The sequence below is a fragment of the Xiphophorus maculatus genome, chromosome 5 (genome assembly GCF_002775205.1).
Source record: "Xiphophorus maculatus strain JP 163 A chromosome 5, X_maculatus-5.0-male, whole genome shotgun sequence".
Classification (NCBI taxonomy): domain Eukaryota; kingdom Metazoa; phylum Chordata; class Actinopteri; order Cyprinodontiformes; family Poeciliidae; genus Xiphophorus; species Xiphophorus maculatus.
Genome location: NC_036447.1, coordinates 1,823,567 through 1,843,640, shown reverse-complemented (window position 1 = coordinate 1,843,640; position 20,074 = coordinate 1,823,567). Strand labels below are relative to the sequence as shown.

Sequence of the window (20,074 nt, the reverse complement as noted above, 5' to 3'; positions counted from 1 at the left end):
TTTCACTGATGTTTGCTCTCCATATGCCCTCAGATTAATAACTTCTGATGGATCATACAGACTCTGAACTAATGGATTGTGAGAAAGTTCAAGAGTTCATGGCTCAGTTAGTTAGAAATACCACTTCATTAATTGTCATGAGATGTGTTGATTCACATCTCCTGACAATGTGTCTGAGTTGAAATGTGGATGGATCAGTAAATCTGGAGCATCAAATTTTAGCTCTGCTACTTATTTCCCCTTCAAGTTGCATTGGTGCAGAAGACAAACACCCGATGTGGCTTCGTCTTTTAGTTCATCCAGCCTCCTCTCAGGAACAAAAGGCTTATTTGAAGTCTGAGAAACAGTTTGGACTGGTTTGAATATGCCTCATCCATGGGTTGCGAGGTCCAGGGTTTCCTCACCTTATTGGTAGTGCATCAGGTCAATGATGCACTACCAAGTCACATCTCTTGGTAAATTGACCTCAGAGAGGAGCCAGATTGGAAGCAAGTCCAGTACATTTCTCTTATGTTCATTATTACCAATGATCATTGTGAAATGTTCAAAACGAAATAATTAACAATGGTGGGCACACATCCGCTAGTCTGCTAATGAGCCTTTTTTTTGTCTAGCGCTTTAGGGCTTTTGCTAACTTTGAAAACATTTAGTGCACTTTGCTTCCACTAAATTCATTTTTCCAGATAAATTATAAAGCGCAAATTTATTTACCTATTTTGTAAACCTTTGTCATCTTTGTTGAAGTTTTGGTTATGGACTTTTAAGAACTCTTCAAGTAGTTAAACATTTGTGTTCATGCTCTTATATTGAAGGTTATGAAGGCTGTTTATGCAGCAGTTCCGTTTCCTGTCATGTTCTCTGACTTGATGTAGCACTTAACCATTAATGAAATTAATGTTTATGATTAGTGATCTAGCGTTAGCTGCACCCACCACTGGAAATACAAAATACATAAAAGTGGCTTCTGAAGACCACGGAATAACTAATGGTTTGTTAAAGTTCCTCCTAGATGAAGAAAGAAATTCCCGCCCTGTAATCCTTCACTTTTATGCTTAAATCAATTTTTTCAATTCCTAACAAAACTTTCTTTCTTCACTTTGCCAAAACAAGCTTCTTGCACTAACCAGTTATTTACTTTGTTCCTTTTATTTTCTTGTCTTTTGGTTGCTGCTGCTGCTCATCATCAGTTACTAAGAGAAGAAAGGCTCACCTGAAGAGGCTGGACCGCCGCTGGACCCTCGGTGGTATAGTTAACCGCCAGCAGAGCAGAGGTGAACAGACAGACACAATCCTCACATAAAAACCTGCATCAAACAACATCGAACGACTTCTGTGTCACATGGAGGCAACAGTGTCCTGCATATCTCCTACATATTCACCTGGAGATCCATATTGGTCTCATGAATCATACCATCAATATATGACTCAATCAGATAAGAATTTTATTGAATTTGCATAAATGTGTAAAAGTGTTTGCTAAAGAAAGTAGTGAAATTTGCTGCACCTTTTGTAAATCTTCTAACTACTTCACTGCATAAACATTGTTTAAAATGTTTAAACATTTAATTGAATATTTAGCTTTCCCAGACTGAGTTCGTGTTTTGGTACCTTTGACAGCTTTCACATTATGGCATTTAAAGTTTTATATATTTTTAGGTTGTACACATTGTCATTATTATTCAGAGTGAAGCAGGTGATGTCATGAAGTTTTGATTTTGACACTGTAAAATATTCAGAAACTTTTCAATTTCAACAAATGTCACACACTTCCTCTAGTTTAAACATTATGATCTGTGAACTTTTTTAATTTTTGCCCAGTAAGTTTCAAAATCTTTGAAGTCTTAAAGTTTCTACAAAAACCTCTTAGAGTCCAGATTGTGTACATCCAAATCTAAGAATTCGCCTTCTGGCAGAACAAGCCAGGTGTGTTTACACACCTGATAGTTTGGTAGACTCTGTTTGATTGGGGACCAAAACTGCAGCATTTGTCATATCTTCATCTGTTTGCTTTCACACTTGTTGTTGCGCAACACCCCCCCCCTCCTTTCTGTCTCTACTCTCTCACTCTCTGCTTCCTCTTCTGAGAGGGGAGATGTGCTACCAGCTCTCCTTCTAATGGGTTAATTGAGTTTCCTAAATCTGCTGGGATTTACCCTGTCCAGAACTGAAGTAAACTCTGTTTAAACTGGTTTCGAGAAACGATTCGCCTGGTTTCTGACGGCCAACATCCAGGTGTCTCACCCTTCTTCCCCCTGTGAATTAGCCAGACTGAGCAGCCTACAGCCAACTAGTTTCACAGAGCACACCTGTTAACGGTCGCTCGTTCTCTATTTTACAACTTGCATTTGTTATTGAACCAGGTAGGTTTTAGTGACTCGGGCGAGTCCCAAGGATGTTGTTTTACATTTGGGCTACCAGCAACCTATAAAACATTTTCCACCTCTTCCTCTCCAGAATCAAACATCATAGCTATTTTACAACCATCAAAGAACTTTAAGGTGACTCATTAACTGAATGTCCACAACATCTTTTAGATTTTCTTTATGCTAAATATTTTATTAGTAAGGCATTTTTGCAAGGGTCAGTACAGCTTAATTCAGTAGCAGAAATAATCAAATAAGTAAAATCAGTCATCTAGTCTATCTTTCCCTACTGCTGACACTGAGAACTAAAAAAGGGAACCTTTGAGAGAGACGGACGGAGCCTGGCGCCTCGAACCCCAGACCTGGCACGACGACGAAGAAGGTGCTGCAGCAGGAGGAAGACGCCGATCAATGAAGGCCAGGATCTCCGCAGGTCTGATGATGAAGAAGGTGTTGCAGCAGGAGGAAGATGTTGATCGGCGAAGGCAGGAATCTCTGTAGGTCTGATGGGCTTCTTCTCCGCATGGATGGTGAGGTCACACAGGACTTGGTGCTGGCAGGAAGGAAGGCACCAGTTCTTCTTCTTTGTCTTTGCCTTTGTCTTCATCTTTGTCTTTGGGGTCTGAACCCAGCCGATGAGAGAAGTGCGATTTGAAGCCACAGGTTGTAGGGCTGACGGGTTGGTCCCCATGGCCGGACAGTCTTCGGCTCCGTGGCCCCGGCTCTTCTTCAGCTGCAGAGTTCTTTGTCCATCTCGATCTTGGCTCGAAGCTGCCCGGAGGATCCAACGAACGGTTCCTCTTTTGCACTCACCTTTTATAGGGTTTCTTTGGCTAGCACTGTTGCTGGGCTTGTTTCATTGGCTGACTGCTCAGACAGATGATCTCATATCCATCACTGTCTTACAGACATTATGTCCTGATGTCTGTGCTAATGTCTCAGAGTTGCTCAACCTCCTGTCCATTGCCTGCACAACCTTTCACCTACTCTCTAAATAAGGCGTTGATCATCTCTGCTCTCCTGTTAGTTCCTTGCCTTTCACCTTTCACCTACTCTCTACCTCCAACATATCAGTGATGTTTAATTGCAGTTACACCTTTTACACCATTTCAAGTTCAATGTCAAAATCACATTTATATCACATTTATTTTCTTTAGCTTCTCTGATTTAGCATTCATTTATAATTTTATAACCATAACTTATTAATTATACTTATTATAATCTTAATGTGAGTTATTACAGATGTTTTTCTGAAAAGAAACCAAGAATAATCCATGATTCTAATTATTTAATACTAAAGTTACAGTTACTTGTTTTTCTTGTAAGTGTTCCCACAAATGTTCGTGTAAATATTATTACAAGTAAACCAATATTAATATAAGTATTTTACTTTGAATCTTATCAAATTACCAAAATGTTTAGATTTCATTCTTTAAACTTTCATGATTTAAAATAAGGAATAGTCTCAGCTATTTTTTATAAATCTGCAGGCTGGAACTTACTTCCTCTTTTTCCAGGAAACCTGCTTTTCCTGTTTAATGACTCTTTCTGACTGACTATGATTTCTTATGATTAGATAGAAAAAAGTAGAATTAAAGCAAAGTTTGCATGAGACAAAAACAACACACACAACCAGATTTATTTTATTGACACTTAAGTCTACTGTTGGGCCTAGATGTCACTTGAGTGATTCATTTTAAAGATAACTTTATTTATTATTACTGTTAAACTAAAATCTCCAGCATGGGGAAGTGGGATGAGCTCGGATTTTCTTGACACACTGCACTGTCAAACCAACCAAACCCTTTGTGCAACATGTTCACCTCCTTGCCTGTGGTGGCGCTGCACCAAGAACCACTGAAGGATATGATGCAAAAACCTCAGAAGAAAACACTGAACACAACTTTATACTTCAAGAAATGTAAATAAAAATGGAGTGGCTTCAGATTTTAGCGGTTGTAAGATTTTCCTTTTGTTTTTTGCAAATGTGCCGAACAAACACTCATGTGGAAGAAGACCATGGAGAATGTTGTTTTCACACAACAGAGAAAATGTTTTTCCTCAAAGTTCCAAAGTTCACTTCAACCGAGCTGAGACCGCAGTATTTAAATGGATCAGAGTTCGCTGTTTTGATCCGCCTCAGAGTTTGATTATGCAATCGCACCTCAAAAGAACCGGCAAATGAACTAGAGTTTGGTTAAAGCAGTCTAAACAGGACTGGTATGAATGCACCATTTGAATGGTTCAGTCAAAGTCCAGACACAGATCCAATTGAGAACCTATGGTGAGATTATACGTTCTCACTATAGTTTAGAGATGCTACCCATCCAATCTGACTAAACTAGAGCTGATTTCTCTGTCACAACCATCTCAGATACAGTTTGTAATCAGCATCAGAGAGTAAAAAGTCAAACCAAAAGCAAAAGCAGAGCAGCAGGAAAATAGAAAGCTCACACTGGCCAAGGGAAATTTGCTCTTGCTCCATTAAAACTGGCCTAGACCTCCCCGGGGAACCGGTTCTGGCAACGATGGAGCCAGACATGCCCCAAACCTGCAGTGAAAGGGACTTCGGCAAAATGTTGACTCAGCAGGGCAGAATATGAATGCATGGAGATAGTTTTCAGATTTTTATTTGTAAACATGGTAATTTTGTATTGTGACAAAATGTAGGAATATTTAGACAATTTGAATCCTGTTGTTAGGCAGTCTGCATGATCAGAGTCTTTTTCTGAGACGTTATGATAACATTATCCTTTTCAACAAACCGTTCTATGTGGACCGCTTCTTACTCATCTAATTTTGAAGTGTTTGCAACACATTGGTTGCAAACAGTAAGAAAAAAGGCCTGGAGAGTTGCTGCAGCTTCTCCTGTGGCCCCCATCCTTCCACAGAGTTTGGGCTTAAAGTAAACAACCTCATTTGCATCCTCATCTCTCGGCCAACAACAACTTGCTCCGGGATCGTGCCAGCAGCTGCGTATTGGGTGGCCAGAGCTCAGCACAGTCAGAGAAATCTCAAATCTTTCTCCATCACACATGAAATGCTTCTCAGCTCAAAGTAGAGCTCTCCCCCTTGAATCCTTACGGCTTTAAAAGCAGCAGATTAAACTAGGCTCTCTGTGTTTTACTTGGAAATCAGAAAATCAGATGTGAGAATCAGGTGTTATTTTTAACATTATCCACAAAACCTGCTGATTTTATAAAGAGATGTATAATTCATTAATACATATCAGAAAATCTTAAATTTAGTCTACTTCTGTGTGGAAGTTTGCTAAGTTGCTGTCAGACTTAATAGCAATGATCAATAATTTTCAGTCAGTAGTTGTCATGACTTTCTGAAGGTCTCATGAAAACTTATTTTAGATCTGCACAACATCTAATCGTTCCCTGTGTCTTTCTAATCTGATTCACCTCAGCAGTTCTTCAGGCTGCTGTGCAGGACTCTTACCTCACCAGATGTGTCTCCCAGAACTCCGAGGCTTGGCCCAGGAATGAGCTTATGGAAAAGTGCTAAAGTGGGCCACAGCCCAATCAGGAGACTGGTTTTAATCACATCAACCTCAGCCTCCGTAGAGCCTCTGAAATGAGTCACCAGGCTAACTGTCGCCACCAGAGAATGAGCCCATTAAACCTTTTTGGAGACCTAAACTCAACTGGGTACCAGTTCAGCTAACGCTTCACTGCTGCTCAAACTAATCTTGCTGGACTTTCAGTTATTTGAACCTACTGAATGGTTGAACCTTTTAATGGCATAAAAGACTTTTCATTTTTGCTTCATTGGTGGCATTGGGTCTGCAAAAACAATTAGCTCCTTTAATAAAGGTTTAGGAAAAGCATAAACATCAGGAATGGATTAGAAGGAGGAATGATTTGCTTTGGACATCCATAGACCTGGATCAGAGAGGAGTGAAAAAATGATTTGATTTGGTAGGATCTGGCATGCTTAGAACAATCTTTAGCGACAGTAGTTCATGGACTGAATTTGTAAAGCATTTTCTCATCTTACCAATCACTCCAACAGCTGTACACTAGAGCCAGATTCACCCAGCCGAACGTTGGGTGCCATGATGGGCGTTGGAAGTGAGCGATGCGACAATGTACTGCGATCGTTTTCCAAGTTGTTTTTTTAATATAGCCTAAGCTTCTTCTTGTTCAAGTCAAGCTAATGTGTCAGTGGATGCAGGACACAGTTATGACTCATAGACAACACAGTGTGCATAATTTGGAAAAAGCTAGCACAGAAACTCACCCATACCTTCCTCCTCCTGCTGAGTTGATTTGATCATTTTTACACCTTTGCCTGAATTCACACCACATGATTTATAGCTACAAAACAATTTATACCTCTGGGTATAAATAATTTAACCTAACCTAATAAAACTATGTCATAAAGAGCTTTTCCCCTTATACCAGGGCAGACTTAAAGGCATGCAAAAGTTTAGACGCTCACCATGACTCTGACACATCAGACTCATGGTGCCCTCAGGTTCTTCTAGATCAACATTTTGCAAAAAACAATCCTTCCCATAGTCACCACAGGTCTGCATCTGGACCAAATCACATCCAAATCTGTCAGTTACATGATGGAGTGAATTGAATACAATGACCTGAATATTGCAGATAATTTACCTCTATAGAAGCCGCCCTGGGTTGCCTATGTCGCCCATATCAAAAACCACCACTCATGAAAACAGTTGTCCAAAAGTATAAAGGTAAGAGCAAAAATCCTTGCAGCTGCACAGCATCCAAAACCAGAAGAAATAGTTGTCTAAACATGCAGTACCTCGGCCAAAACAAATATGAACAGAAGTTTATAAATTGAACCCATGGAGGGATTTCCTTCCCTTACAGGGTCTTCGAGGGATAACAGAGTGTGAGAGAGGAGTAATGGTCAAATAGGGACCAGTCAAGACAGATTGTAGCTCAAATATCTTTTATTCTGTGAGAGAAGTCACAAATTGAAGAGGAATAACCATCTCTCCAGAGATGAAGGCTTCACCAATGTCCAAAGAGCTTACCTCAGCTGCAAGAAATGACAATTTACCCAGAGGAAGGAGCTTTTAATAAGGGTCCCATGTACCATTTCTCATCCAAAAAGAAACTTCTTGCTCTTGTTTTGACTGTTCACCCTTCTTTTTCAATAGAGGAGAAATATTTGACGATCCAGCCGTACACCAGCCAAGGCGCGGATGAAGTGAGCTTTGAGAAAGGGGTCACCGTGGAGGTAATCCAGAAGAACCTGGAGGGCTGGTGGTACATCAGGTTAGTCAACCAGAATTGTGCCATAGACCTTACAACAATCCCTCAGACCAAGCATGCATGTAGCAACAGTGTAGAGGAAAAACTCCACTTGAACAGAAAGGAACCTCCAGCAGAACCAGAACTGGGTTCAGTATGAGCGACTGTCTGAGCGACTGTCTGCCACAACCGACTGGGGATTGGAGAAAATGCAGCATACGCACAAAAAACACAGAGTACTTTCTGTGCAGAAGAAAAGTAAAAGGTTAATAGCAGAAGAAAAAGAATGGTTGGCAGAATTATTGCAGCTTATGCTCCATTCGAGGGAAGAACCACTAATCAGAACCCCAGATAACATGATCAAAAAAACATGAGAAAAAAGCTGAGCGAACATACAGTTAGAGTAGTAGGAGAACATAGCAATTTAAAAATATAGGATGTGTTGCTAAATAGTTTTATTTTTGTACATTTTATAGCAACTCTTTGGAGTTCTAATACCTGTGAAAAGCATTGTGCTTGGTTTAATCTGGGAAAGATGCATGTAGAGATCAGACAGAGAGAAAATGATCAAGACAAGACAGTAAAAGATTTTTCTTTGTCTGTTTCACCAAAAGATATTTAGGAAAGGAGGGGTGGGCACCGGCCTCCTACTTGAAGAAACTAAAAGATGACTTCTCGCCTCGTAAGAAAACCCTAACGGGCCCCGTGGAGATCATCGGAAACATCATGGAGATCAGCAACCTGCTGCAGAAGAAGTCGGTCAGCGAGAAGGACATCCAGACAGACGGAGAGGGAAGCAACACGCCAGAGCGCCACATCACCAAGAGCGAGATCAGCCTGCCCATGCCCTATAACTCAGAAATCAACGCCGAGACGGGCAGGAGGCTGAGCGCCGGCCGTGACACCAACAGCCCCTGCCTGGGGATAGCCGCCAGTTCTGCCCTGAGTGAGAAAGTCAGAGGGGAGCCCGGGTCTCCAGCTGTGGCACGAGTGGCTCCACACAGAGTGGAAATTGGTGAGGATATGTTCTGAACTTTGAAGCTTATTTAACTTTTTACACCAGAGACAAAAGCAGAGAATCACCTGCTGTAAAATGATGAAGTAGTTTGTGTATGAGAAGGTAAAAAATGTCTTTGTGTGTGTGTAGGCTTTGAAGCTGTAGGTAAGTCTGACTGGTGGTGTGTGATGATGATTATGAAATAAATTATATTTGCTACGCTAACCTGCTTGGTATGATGGAGTATTAGGGGAAAAAATTAAAAAGATTATGGGCATAAGGTCATAAAATCTCGAGAATCATAATATTACAATTTTATTCTGGTAATACTATGACTGTACTGTCGTATGAGTTTATTCTTCTAATAATATGACTTTATTCTAGTAATTTCATTTTTTTCTTAGTATGGCCCTAATGCTCCATCGTAGCTTGTAGATCTAAGTCTGGATTTTCAGACTTTTTGTGGATTTTGTTTTCTCTCACAAACTAAACATTGCGTGAAGTTTCTGTTTACCAGATTTTATTGCTGCTCTGTTACTCTGACCAGACTGAGGAGATTTATTGTGTTTGTCAGGGTCTCCAAATCTGAGGCAGAAACCTCCCCCAAGAAGAGAAACCAACTTGGTGAGACAAATCACAAACTCCCTGCTAATAAAAAAAAACATTATGAGTCGTCATTTTCCCCTTAACTGTAAAATATATTGATTTTATACGTGTTACATTATTTATAAAAAATGGTTGCATGAATCCATCTTCTTTACCTTCCTTTTTAGGGTCTCCAGTTACCAAAGCCACCAGAGCCCCCTGCTGTGGAAGCAGAGTATTACACCATAGCAGATTTCCAGTCCTCCATCTCCGATGGCATCAGTTTCCGTGGAGGACAAAAGGCTGATGTAAGAGGACAGATGCAGAGTGTTGCTGCAGAGATGAGAGCAGGCTGATCGCATATGTATGTCAGCGGAGTGCGACCTTGAGACACGTTTTAATGAGATCATGTGGAGAGTTTCCTCTGGGCGGAAAGATAAAGACTCTGTGGGAGATCCCTTCGGGGGGCTTCATGAGGGACTCGTGATTATAAACAAGACATTAAACATCAGGGGAGCCATTTGTGGAAGAAATTTATTAGCATTTAACAGCATATTAGTGTCGTACACTAACCGTTTTTTATTATTCTACCAATCAGTATTTTGATTAATACATTTTCTAAATGCTTTTTCTTCCAAAATGTCCTCTCTTAAAAAAATAAAAAAATAAGGCCCCTATATTTGAATTTAGAAATAAAATGTATTTAAAATGTCAAATATTATAAGACTAAATAAACTAAAATAGACTTTGTAAAGAATCAGTGTCTTCTATTGCAATATAGTGAATCCCAACCAATTTGCAGTTTGGTATTCACAGGTTTTTCTTTGGAACAAAACTCCAAATTATTTGCGAAAAGTGTGCCAATTCACAGATGTTTTCCTAGAGCATATCTAAAATATTCTAAAGAAAATGCAGCTTAGGAAACTGAGATACCAGACACAATGTTACTTCATATACTATTGGAAAGAAGCCAATGCAGGAGCATCTTTATTTTATTTTTGGGGCTGAATGGTTGAACCCCCAAGAGTGGGGAGAAAGAAGAGCTAGATGTTAGTGTCTGCTGTCGCTTTAAGATTGTTTCCACTGTGAGTATCAATGCATAATGAAGCTAGGTTTATAGTTGATACATTAAACTTGGGCGAGGGGTGCACACCTTTTGTCCCGTCCCTACACGTTGATCTCATGAACTGTCGCATCGACTGGTTGAATACCTCCAAATTTTTGTAAGTTGCATGAGGAGTCAATATTTACAAACCTGAAAACTATTTAATTTAATTCAAAGCAAAATTAATTGCATGTGACTTTGACTGTACTAACATGGGTTTGTTTCTTGTGTAGGTGATAGAGAAGAACCCAGGAGGTTGGTGGTACGTGCAGATTGGGGAGATGGAAGGCTGGGCCCCCTGCTCCTACATCGACAAGCGCAAGAAGCCCAACCTCAGCAGACGGAGCAGCACTCTCACCCGCCCCAAAGTCCCTCCACCGGCTCCCCCGATCAAAAAACAAGACTCAGAGGACGCCCCCCAGCCTCTCAACCCTTCCTCCAAAGCCACGGAGCAGCCCAGCAGGCCAGTGTATGAGGAACCGGAGTATGATATTCCCGCAATCGGATGCGAGGGCGAATCTGACAGTGAGTTTCTGAAGAACGAGCGCTCCCAAGAGGTGAAGACCAGCAATGTTGTCTCTGAAAAGTACCACAGCTCCCCTCCATCAAATAAAGCTTCACCTCCGGTCTGCAAAGCTTCCCCAGTTTTCGCTCATCGAAGAACCTCGTTCAGATCTGTTGAAGAGGTCAGTAAGGAGGAGTGTATCTATGAGAATGATGGCTTCAGACTGAGCAGTGGCGTTGAAGGAACCAGAGTTAAAGGTTCCAGTGAACCCAGCTCTCCAAGGAGCTACCATTCCTCAACAGTCCCAAGGAAACCTTCTGGATCTTCCCCTTTAGCTGGTCTAACCAGGAAAACGATGACACCAGAGATGAGCAGAAGAAGCCAGACACTTGGCAGACATGTAGACATGAGGTCTCAGGACAGCAGCCCTCACTCTTCATCAGACGAACTAGTCAGAGGTCCAAAGAAAAATCCCGCCCTTAAGCGGGATATTGAACCAGGAATCGGTCAGAGCCCTTCCACCAGACCCAAGCCGTCTGTCAGACCTAAACCCCTCCTGACCAAATCAGAACCCCAGAGCCCTGAGAGAATGGACATCAGCTCTCTGAGACGGCAGCTGAGGCCTGCCAGTCAATATCGACATATCCTCAAACCGACTCGCGGGGATGACTCGGAGACAGCTTCTGTTATCTCCTCAGAGGGTTCCATGTGTTCACGCAGTACGTCCGATCTGTCTTCTGTATACTCTAAGGGGAGCCGAGGGGACTCAGATGTGGAAGGCCCTACCTTGTACCGCTCTGTCGATGTCTACAAGAAGGTCCAGGACTCTGAAATCAGTTTTCCGGCAGGAGTGGAAGTTGAGGTTTTAGAGAAGCAGGAGAGCGGTTGGTGGTACGTCCGCTGGGGCTCAGAGGAGGGCTGGGCTCCCTCTTATTATCTTGAACCGGTCAAGAAGGTGGGTGATCCAAGTGTTTTAGAGTCAAATGGACAAAGAAATAGTGGGAAAAAGTCTAACAGCCTGGAGAAGAATGAGAAGCATGTTTTAGCCCTGAATAACATCAACATTCAGGGTCTGACCCAGCAGCACCAAGGATTGAGAGGAAATTCTCCTCCGATTCCTTCCAAGCCCCCCGGAGGCTTCTCCAAACCCTCTGGACTGGTTAACGGAGGTGTACGGATGAGAAATGGTGTACGGCAGGTGGCGGTCAGACCCCAGTCTGTTTTTGTGACCACATCACAGACCTCTAAGGATTCCCACTACATGACTGGTTCCTTACGGAGAAACGAGTCCCTCGGCAGGAGTGACCACTACAGCTCTGGTTCTGCCACTCTCGGAGTTCGCAGAAATGCCTCCTTCAGTACTGTACGACCCCACGTTGTTGTCGAAAGCCAGACGAGGCCAGTTGAGCGCTCCGGTCTGGGATGCTCAGGAACCGCCTTCAGCACCTCCAATGTCCCTGATGCCTTGAGCAGAGTGAGCCAGCGCAACGGGATCCCAGTGTCCACAGTGCGTCCCAAGCCCATCGAGAAGAGCCAGCTAATCCACAATAACCTCGGCAGGGATGTGTACGTGTCCATCGCAGACTACCGTGGCGACGAGGAGACTATGGGCTTCACTGAAGGAACATGTCTAGAGGTTCTGGAGAGAAACCCCAACGGATGGTGGTATTGCCAGGTGCAGGACAGCCTGCTTCCCCGCAAGGGCTGGGTCCCGTCTAATTACCTGGAGCGGAAAAAATGAAACCCAGTCCCCTTATATGATGTCTCCATAGAGCTGTGGGCCGTGAGTCCCTAAGAATGTTACCCCCAACCTCCCTTAAGCAATATGTCCTTGATAATGTACACTTATGAAAAGATGGAGGAAATAGGAAAGAACACAATAAATTTTTCAGAGAATGAGAGAAAAAAACAGAACACCTCTGAAGCAGGAAGGCAGAGAAAAACATTGACATATTAAGGGAGAGGTTTCGATTCTGCAGAAGCCAAGCAGGATACTGGCTTTGCTGATTATGATGGCCAATAAGTGCCTTTTGTGTTTGATCACCTGATGGCAGAACTTTAAATCAACCAAATCTTTCTTCAAGAGTGCCATAGTCCTGCGAACACCACCAAGAGTTTTACTATTACCGCTTCAGAGTTCCAAGCATCCTGATTCCAGTTCCTGATCAGACAGATTGACGAAGACGACTATGAAATCTCTCTTTTTTCATGTCTGTTTCATTGTCACGTTTTGATGCAAGTCTTCCTCTGAGAATTATTTCTGCCGTCTTGGAACATCTGTTTGAAGTTCAAACTAACTCTGAACAAACAAGTTGGCCTAAACTGGTGCTTACATTCCTCAAAGGTGGAAATGATATTCAAACGTGTATTTAGTGACGTGGAAAAATTTGGAAGTTGGATATTTAGTTTTTTAATGTATGCCTTGTAGACCAAAATTCCAGACAAAACAAGTAGCTTACAAAGATTTTATCTCCAGAAAAATCTGTTCCTATATGTGTTTTGTTTCATGTATGCAACATAAAGCTGCTGTCACTGCAACATGTGAAATAAATCCCAGGGACACTTTCAAAATGTGATCACACCAAATAGAAACAGCTTTTCATTGGCAAAATAAACATTTTCTACTTTACCTGTTATTTATGGTAAAAAAAAAATGAACAGGCTTTTAATTACAAATATTTAAAACTTTTTCTGTTCCTGGAAGAACTTGACATGTTTTCACAAAATTAAAGAACAATGGAAACAATATGTAAAAAAATAATATTATTAATGCTGTCCAATAGAGTCTTAATAACTAATTTTAATGTTTTGAATAATTTTTATTCAACAAGTATCCCAATATCCTGCAAATAAAACTGTGCAATTATGGACAAAAGTATCAATAATACCCTGTGATACGTCACATTCAGAGTTATAGCTGAACTTTCAGATTCGTAATCAACGGATGTTCCAGACAGCTGAAATACATTTTCTGACACACTTTAGGCTTTATGTGTATTTTATTTTATTATGTTTCTGCTGGACAGTATCATAATCTCTAACAGAGTACATAAACTGCTCAGAGTCTATTTTAACGAAACCATAAAATTATTTTCTTTGCTCTGTGATTGCACAACGGCAATAACGAGGAACGAAGCGGTTCTGTTTTGGAAAATTAGTGCACTTTAAAACTTGTTTTGTGGTGCATTAATGTAAAGATGCAGTAAATACTCAGCACATTTCTTATTAAATTTTTTGTCATTTTTATTTAAATTTACAGCTCAAACTCTTGATGTGAAAGTCAGCTGTTTTGGTACAATTGGCGAAACAGAGACCTCGTGTGGAGGTTGAGAGGTACTACAAGATTTTCTACCTCAGTGCAAGAATAAAAATGCGCTGCTGGTCAGTGAGTATCTCAGAAATTGTACTTTATTTTTCAATCATAGTGCAGCTAAATTTACTGAATTGATTTGTTACTATTTAATTTTGTATCAGACAGTAATTTATTTTTGCATTTTTTTATGCTGTGGGCTGCAACTTTAGCAAAGCACGAGCACTTCCTTCATCTTTATTGGTCTTTACATAATGCCTGATTTAAAAGCATATTTATTATGAGGTTTTTATGATTTAACAATCAGCATATTCACCCTTTCTAAGGATCTATTCATCAAATAATTATCTGGGTCTCTGCCTCAATCAGAGTTCAAGTATCTTGGAGATTGTTCATGAGTGATGGAGAGGGAAGTGAGAGCTCTGCTCCAGGCTGCTGTGCTGTGCTGAGCTGAGCTGGGAGGTGAAGATCTTGATTTTGTTCTCCTTCCTCCTTCCATCCTTCATTAGTTATGGATCATAACTGAAAAGAACAAGACACAAGCATTCCCTCCAGTAGGGGATTTCCGGGGTACGGCACCTTAAACATAATACTAAGACAAGTTAACAAATGATTTTTTTTTACATTGTGTCTCATTACAACCACAAACCTCAGTTTTTTTATTGTTTTTTTATGTTGTAGACCAACACAGTTTGGTGAATAAATGTAAAGTGGAAGGAAGTAGAGGGCAGGAACATCATGTGTAGAAGCTCCGAGTCCTTGAAGCCGGATTGTGTGGAGACGGTCGGCTCCTCAGGCTTACTGTGTCGATCTCCTCTAAGTCCAGTTCTTCCTCCCCTGCTACTAAAGACAAAGGTCTTCTAATGCCACAAAATTAGAAAATCTAATTTTACTCCACTTACAATAAGTTTTAAAATCAGTCGGGTTGGAAGTAGAGCATCTTTGATCATTTTTCATGTCTTGTCACAGATTTGCTGATGGATTTAGGCCTGGACTTTGACTAGGCCATTTTAACACATGGGCATGCTTTGGTCTGAATGATCACTAGCATTAGGGTGATTGTATTGCTGAACTTCCCCCCTAGTGTGAAATCTTACAACCTCTCTAGCGACATGACAGTCGTGATGATGTACTTTAATCTTCTGCCACACAAAGTTTGGTAGTTTTGTTTGCAGGCCAGGAAGTTGAACATTGTCTGACTTTATCCAAGCAATTTCTTCCATTTTCATCCATTTCCATTAAGATTTGTGGCTGTAGTGACAGAATGCAGATGCAATGTTGCTGTTACCTCTGTGGCTCGAACCCAGATGAATTCAGCTGACTTAAAGGATAACAAGCGTTGATGTTTCATTACTGCACCCAGAGTGAGCATGCTGATTGGTCCCTTTCTGACGACGGCATTATGTAAATGTGTTGAATCACTTCAGCTCATGTTATGGCTGCATACTTCTTCGTTTGATTGCTCTGAACCTTTGTTCAAGGAAATCTTTCTGTACCAAATCTACGTTTGCCTGTGCAGCATTTAACTATGCTTTAAATTTCTTTTTCTTTCTGTGTTTAATTTGTCAAAAGTTGAAATGTACCCGTGAGGATATGTGCAATAGACAGAAACGGCGCCACAGATGTAAAAAAAGAAAAAGGAAAAGTGCTGGGGATGGACGTCCTGGATCAAACCGAGGCCCTGAAACACATCGGACCAAAGCGGGAGGATCTCCACTGAAACCCGCTCCGGAGTCACATCACATCCATCTGGCAGCGGAGAGCCATGGGCCCCGTCTTCAGGGGCCCTCAGTGGCCCCGCTTTGAGCTGTCACGTTCGTGCCTGACTGGAGTTTTGAGATTTTTGTGTGTTGTTGTTTTTCCTCGCCCTCGGGAGCGCGTCCTCCCTCTCAACCCACAGAGCGTCTCTGCTGACATTCCCCCCCTCCCTCGCTGTCAGACCCAGTCAGACCTCCTCGCCGCCGTTCGCACGGTAAAGGTGACATTTAAGAGTAGGTGATGGCACGCTCGCTGACATCAGCCGGAGAGTCTCGGCAATAAACAAGAGACCTGAGAGACGAATCCTCCTCCAGCCCATTTCTGCTCCATCCATCATCTTCCTGGATGTTCACCAAACAGAAAAATCTGATGTTTTTCTCAGCGCAGAGCCCCCAGCAGGCCGCACTGACGTGCTATAGGTCAGCGCACGCAGCTCTCCGTCTCGTTAGGGGCTAGAAACCTTCAGTTTGAGTACTTTAAGTCAAATTCCAGGAATAAATCTGCTCCTGAGAGTTAAATGAAAAGCTTGAAACCATCCTCAGAGCTCTGGAGCGAATGTTGAAGATGTCTAATTTTTCACCTTTAGAGCTTTACAGTTTAAAAAAACTTGGAAAAAAACAACTAAATCAGATATGATTTCTGTTTTCATCTGGAAAGAAAATAAACTTTGGAAATTTGGACAAGAGAACATTTGGCAAAATGTTCAGCAGATTCATGTCAGTTTAGTTTAACTATGAACATTAATTTAAATTTGTCTAAAGATTAAATCTGGTAAAAGTTTAAATTTGCTGGAAAAAAAATGATCATTTTAGATCAATTCCTTCTAATTTGCACTGAAAAGCTGCAGTTTCACTATAAAAGTTCAAAAACGTTAAAATAATGTATTCTTTCTGGGATTAACTACGTTTATGTAGAATAAGGCCACTGAAAAAGGGAAATCCTTGATTTTTCTCAGCAGATTAAAGTAAAAACTGTAATTTGGGTATTATGTCACACCCAGCTGAACAATGTTTCAGTTGCATTTTGTTGCCAGTGTTGTTATTTGGTAGTCAAAATTTCTGATTTCCAATTTGGAAAAATCAACTTAAACGTCCCTGAAGACTTGAATAGTTAGAATTTGATATTTTCTCTTTTTCCTTTGAAAAGCAGATTTAGGGATCATCTCACACTCAGCTTAACTGGGTTTTAGTTGAAAGTTGGAGAAACTGTGGGGTTTTTATTCTGTTTAGTTGCTCTTGTGTTGGTTTGCTTCCCAGTAAATCAACCAGTCTTTCCAGTGTCTGTTCTGGAAAATGTTCGTTAGTGTCTGGATACGTAAACTGCACATAAATAAACAGTTTATTAGATTTGTTGTTTTTCCCAGAAACTATTTACATATTCCAGTGGAATTACAGCTTCCATCTGAAACACTGTTGACGCGTCGGGATTATTCCCAGATCCGACTGGATCCTGATGTCCCCAGTACGAAATGCACCATTGTTTTCAGGAAGATCCACAGATAATAAATAAGTTAGACTAAAATATTGACACAGGTCAGCATCATGTTGCATTGGTTTTATGAACCACATTCTGAATATTTGGGAAAATTCAATGTTTGCTTTTTCTTTTCTTTAGCAAATTGTTACGTTTCCATTTTATACTGTCTAAAATTTCAAAAATCCCATTTTGTGCAGCTCTCTTGTGGTTCCCTCTTTGACATTCTTTCAGTCTGAAGTGGAATTAATGGAGAATTGGGAATAATTTTAAGCTGCTCGTCTAACTCTCAGCATCATTCCAGAACAGACTTTTTATCCGAGGGTCTCTCAGCAGCAGCGACTTTTAAAAAAAAACAAATTTACGCAGAAAAGTTTGTGGACCTGATGAGGATCTGTTGGTTTCCATCCACCTGCAGCTCTGCTGTCCAGATCCCTCTGGACGTCCCAACAGTCGGTTATTATTCATTTAAAAACAGCTTGGTGAAATGTCACACTTCCTCCACACAGCTAAGTTTCCTCTTCCCCTTGAAATGTCCTGGTTGTCTCAGAGAATGTTGATGTGATGTGTGTTTCAGAGCAGGTATGTTCAGGTGAAGGAGGATGCAGGGAGATGGCTGGTGAAAGCATGTTGGTCAGCGTTTGAATCGGATTTAATTTCAGATTCCGCATCTCCCTGAAGTGTTTGAGGAGGTTTTTGGGAAACAATAGGTGTGAGCCGGTCTCTTTCTTTGCTTTGCTCCTTTCTTGTTTTGTTCAAAGGAAAACTGAAGGTGTTGAAGTGGATGTGGAAAGTTTCTTTGCATGGAATGAAGCCAAGTTTGTGGAAGGAGGGAGTGCTGGTGGTGAGAGGAGCAGGTTTGGTTGGACAGGTTTAGGAAGTCAAGGTTGAGGACGATTCTGCAGGTTTTTAATTTACTTTCTGGTTTAGTTTAAGAGATCGAGAAGAAGGAGGAAGAGGAAGAGGCTGTGTTGAGGAATGAAGCTCGCTGCTGTGGCTGTTTTCATCTGAGGCCTCGGTTTAATTAGGACAAAGGTTCATCTTAAGTTAAGTTGATTGTGAGCGTATCCCAGACATCCTGATCAGTCAGAGAACAGAGTTCATCTCCTCCCTGCTGTGGAACGCAGAGTGCCAAAAACTCCCACTGGAAAGTTCCTGCAGATCAGAAATCCTGCTCTGTAAATCCCGACAAAGAACCAGTTTACCAGCCGTGCTAACAAACAACTGCAGGCCTTCAGTTGGACCAAACGAGGTGCTACTCCTTCATGTTTCCTCTGTTTTCTTTCTCTGCGTTGGGTTAAAGCCTCGCTGGCTCCTTGTTTTCAGAAGACGTGCCACGAGGACTGAAAGTCCGGATGTTTCCCGATCTGAGACCTTCCCTTTTGAAAACAGGGCCGTTTCTTATCTCCAGCTTCATTTTGATGAGTCTCAGTGTCTTTCTCTTGTTTTGTATCTTCTACATGTTTACATTGTATCTGCCCAAAAGATAAACGATATTAAATGTATTATCTTTGCTGTTTTCACTCGTCTCCTGCTTATTTGCACTATTTCCCACTCATTAGATCCAGGCGTGTTGGAGGAACGATGCAGGACAGTGCAGACCCGACATAAGAAATGTCAGTGCAAGGATGAGACAGAAATTGAGATAAATGAGTTAAGACTCTCTAAAAATGAGCTTTAATCCATTTCTAAAGTTATTCCAGCTAATTTTCTTAACCCAAGAGACGTTGATGTGAAGAAGATAGACTGAATTGAATTCCAGGTGCAAAAGAAAATGTTTAACAGTCCACAGTGTTTGATAGCAAATTCAAATGATTCATCCAAGCAGGAATCTGCAACCTACAGCTTCTGAGCCACATGGCTAACTTTGACAAAAACCATAAAAAATTAGGTGATTTCATGCTATGATGCACATTTCCTCAAATAATTCCTAAAAGGGTAAGCAATATTAACATTTTATATATAAAGTTATGTTTTTGTTTTGACAATAGGTTGAAAACTGCTTTAAAAAAAATTCTATAAAAATGTATATCCCACAGAAGAAAATATATTAAACCAAAAACAACAACGTTTACAAATATCTTCGTTACTATTATGAAAAAAATAATCCATATTGTTTTGAAGATTCATGCAGATTTTGTGGCTTTACCTATTTTTCTTTTATCGTGCTAAAAGTAAAAATGACTGAGCTGTAAAGGTTGTTGGCCCCCGATCCAAACCAACAGGGTGAAATACCTAAACATTTCCAGTTGGGGGCGCTCTTTCTCCAGCCTATAAAATGACGGCGGTTTCCATGTGAATAAAGTTTCAGGGTCGATATCCGCTCTGACATTTGGAATGAAATTCTTTTGCAAGCGGCTCTTTTCTTGTTTTATTCTAAAAAGCTCATAATGTTGGATGTTAACATGCAGAGATGATGATCTGTGGCAGAGATGTGAATGCTCAGATGAACGATGGTAAGTGCGCTCACACTTTCTTTTCTTGTTATAACTCATCTTCATAATCCTCAGTCAGTTCCTTTGTGTAGGAGGTAGAAAACTTCAGAACGCCTTTAGCTGAGCTTTCACAACCCGACCTCTGGGCTGGGGTCAGAGGTCAGAGACAGACAGGAATACAATGACAACATTTGGCCAGTGGCGGAATGATTTACAAAAAAGTTAGTTGTGCTAACCCTAAAGCACTAATCATAAACGTTAGCTGTGCTAACACTAAAGCACAGACATTGAATTTAGCGGAAGCTA

General features: G+C 41.1%; 1 protein-coding gene across 4 annotated transcripts in view; it reads left to right on the top strand.

Moving 5' to 3' along the window:
* Positions 1-13,472, top strand: part of LOC102227927 (SH3 and PX domain-containing protein 2A) — a 94,907-nt gene extending 81,435 nt beyond the window's left edge. For 2 of the 4 annotated variants that reach the window (XM_023334351.1, XM_023334350.1), the window contains 7 exons: positions 1,188-1,271; positions 7,507-7,624; positions 8,215-8,615; positions 8,748-8,762; positions 9,172-9,221; positions 9,371-9,490; positions 10,521-13,472. In XM_023334351.1, the coding sequence (XP_023190119.1) occupies positions 1,188-1,271; positions 7,507-7,624; positions 8,215-8,615; positions 8,748-8,762; positions 9,172-9,221; positions 9,371-9,490; positions 10,521-12,533 (2,801 nt within the window). In that variant the 3' untranslated portion in view covers positions 12,534-13,472. The remainder of the gene's footprint in view (positions 1-1,187; positions 1,272-7,506; positions 7,625-8,214; positions 8,616-8,747; positions 8,763-9,171; positions 9,222-9,370; positions 9,491-10,520) is intronic. The other 2 variants (XM_023334352.1, XM_014476178.2) reach the window with 1 other exon arrangement.
* Positions 13,473-20,074: the final 6,602 nt, after the last annotated feature.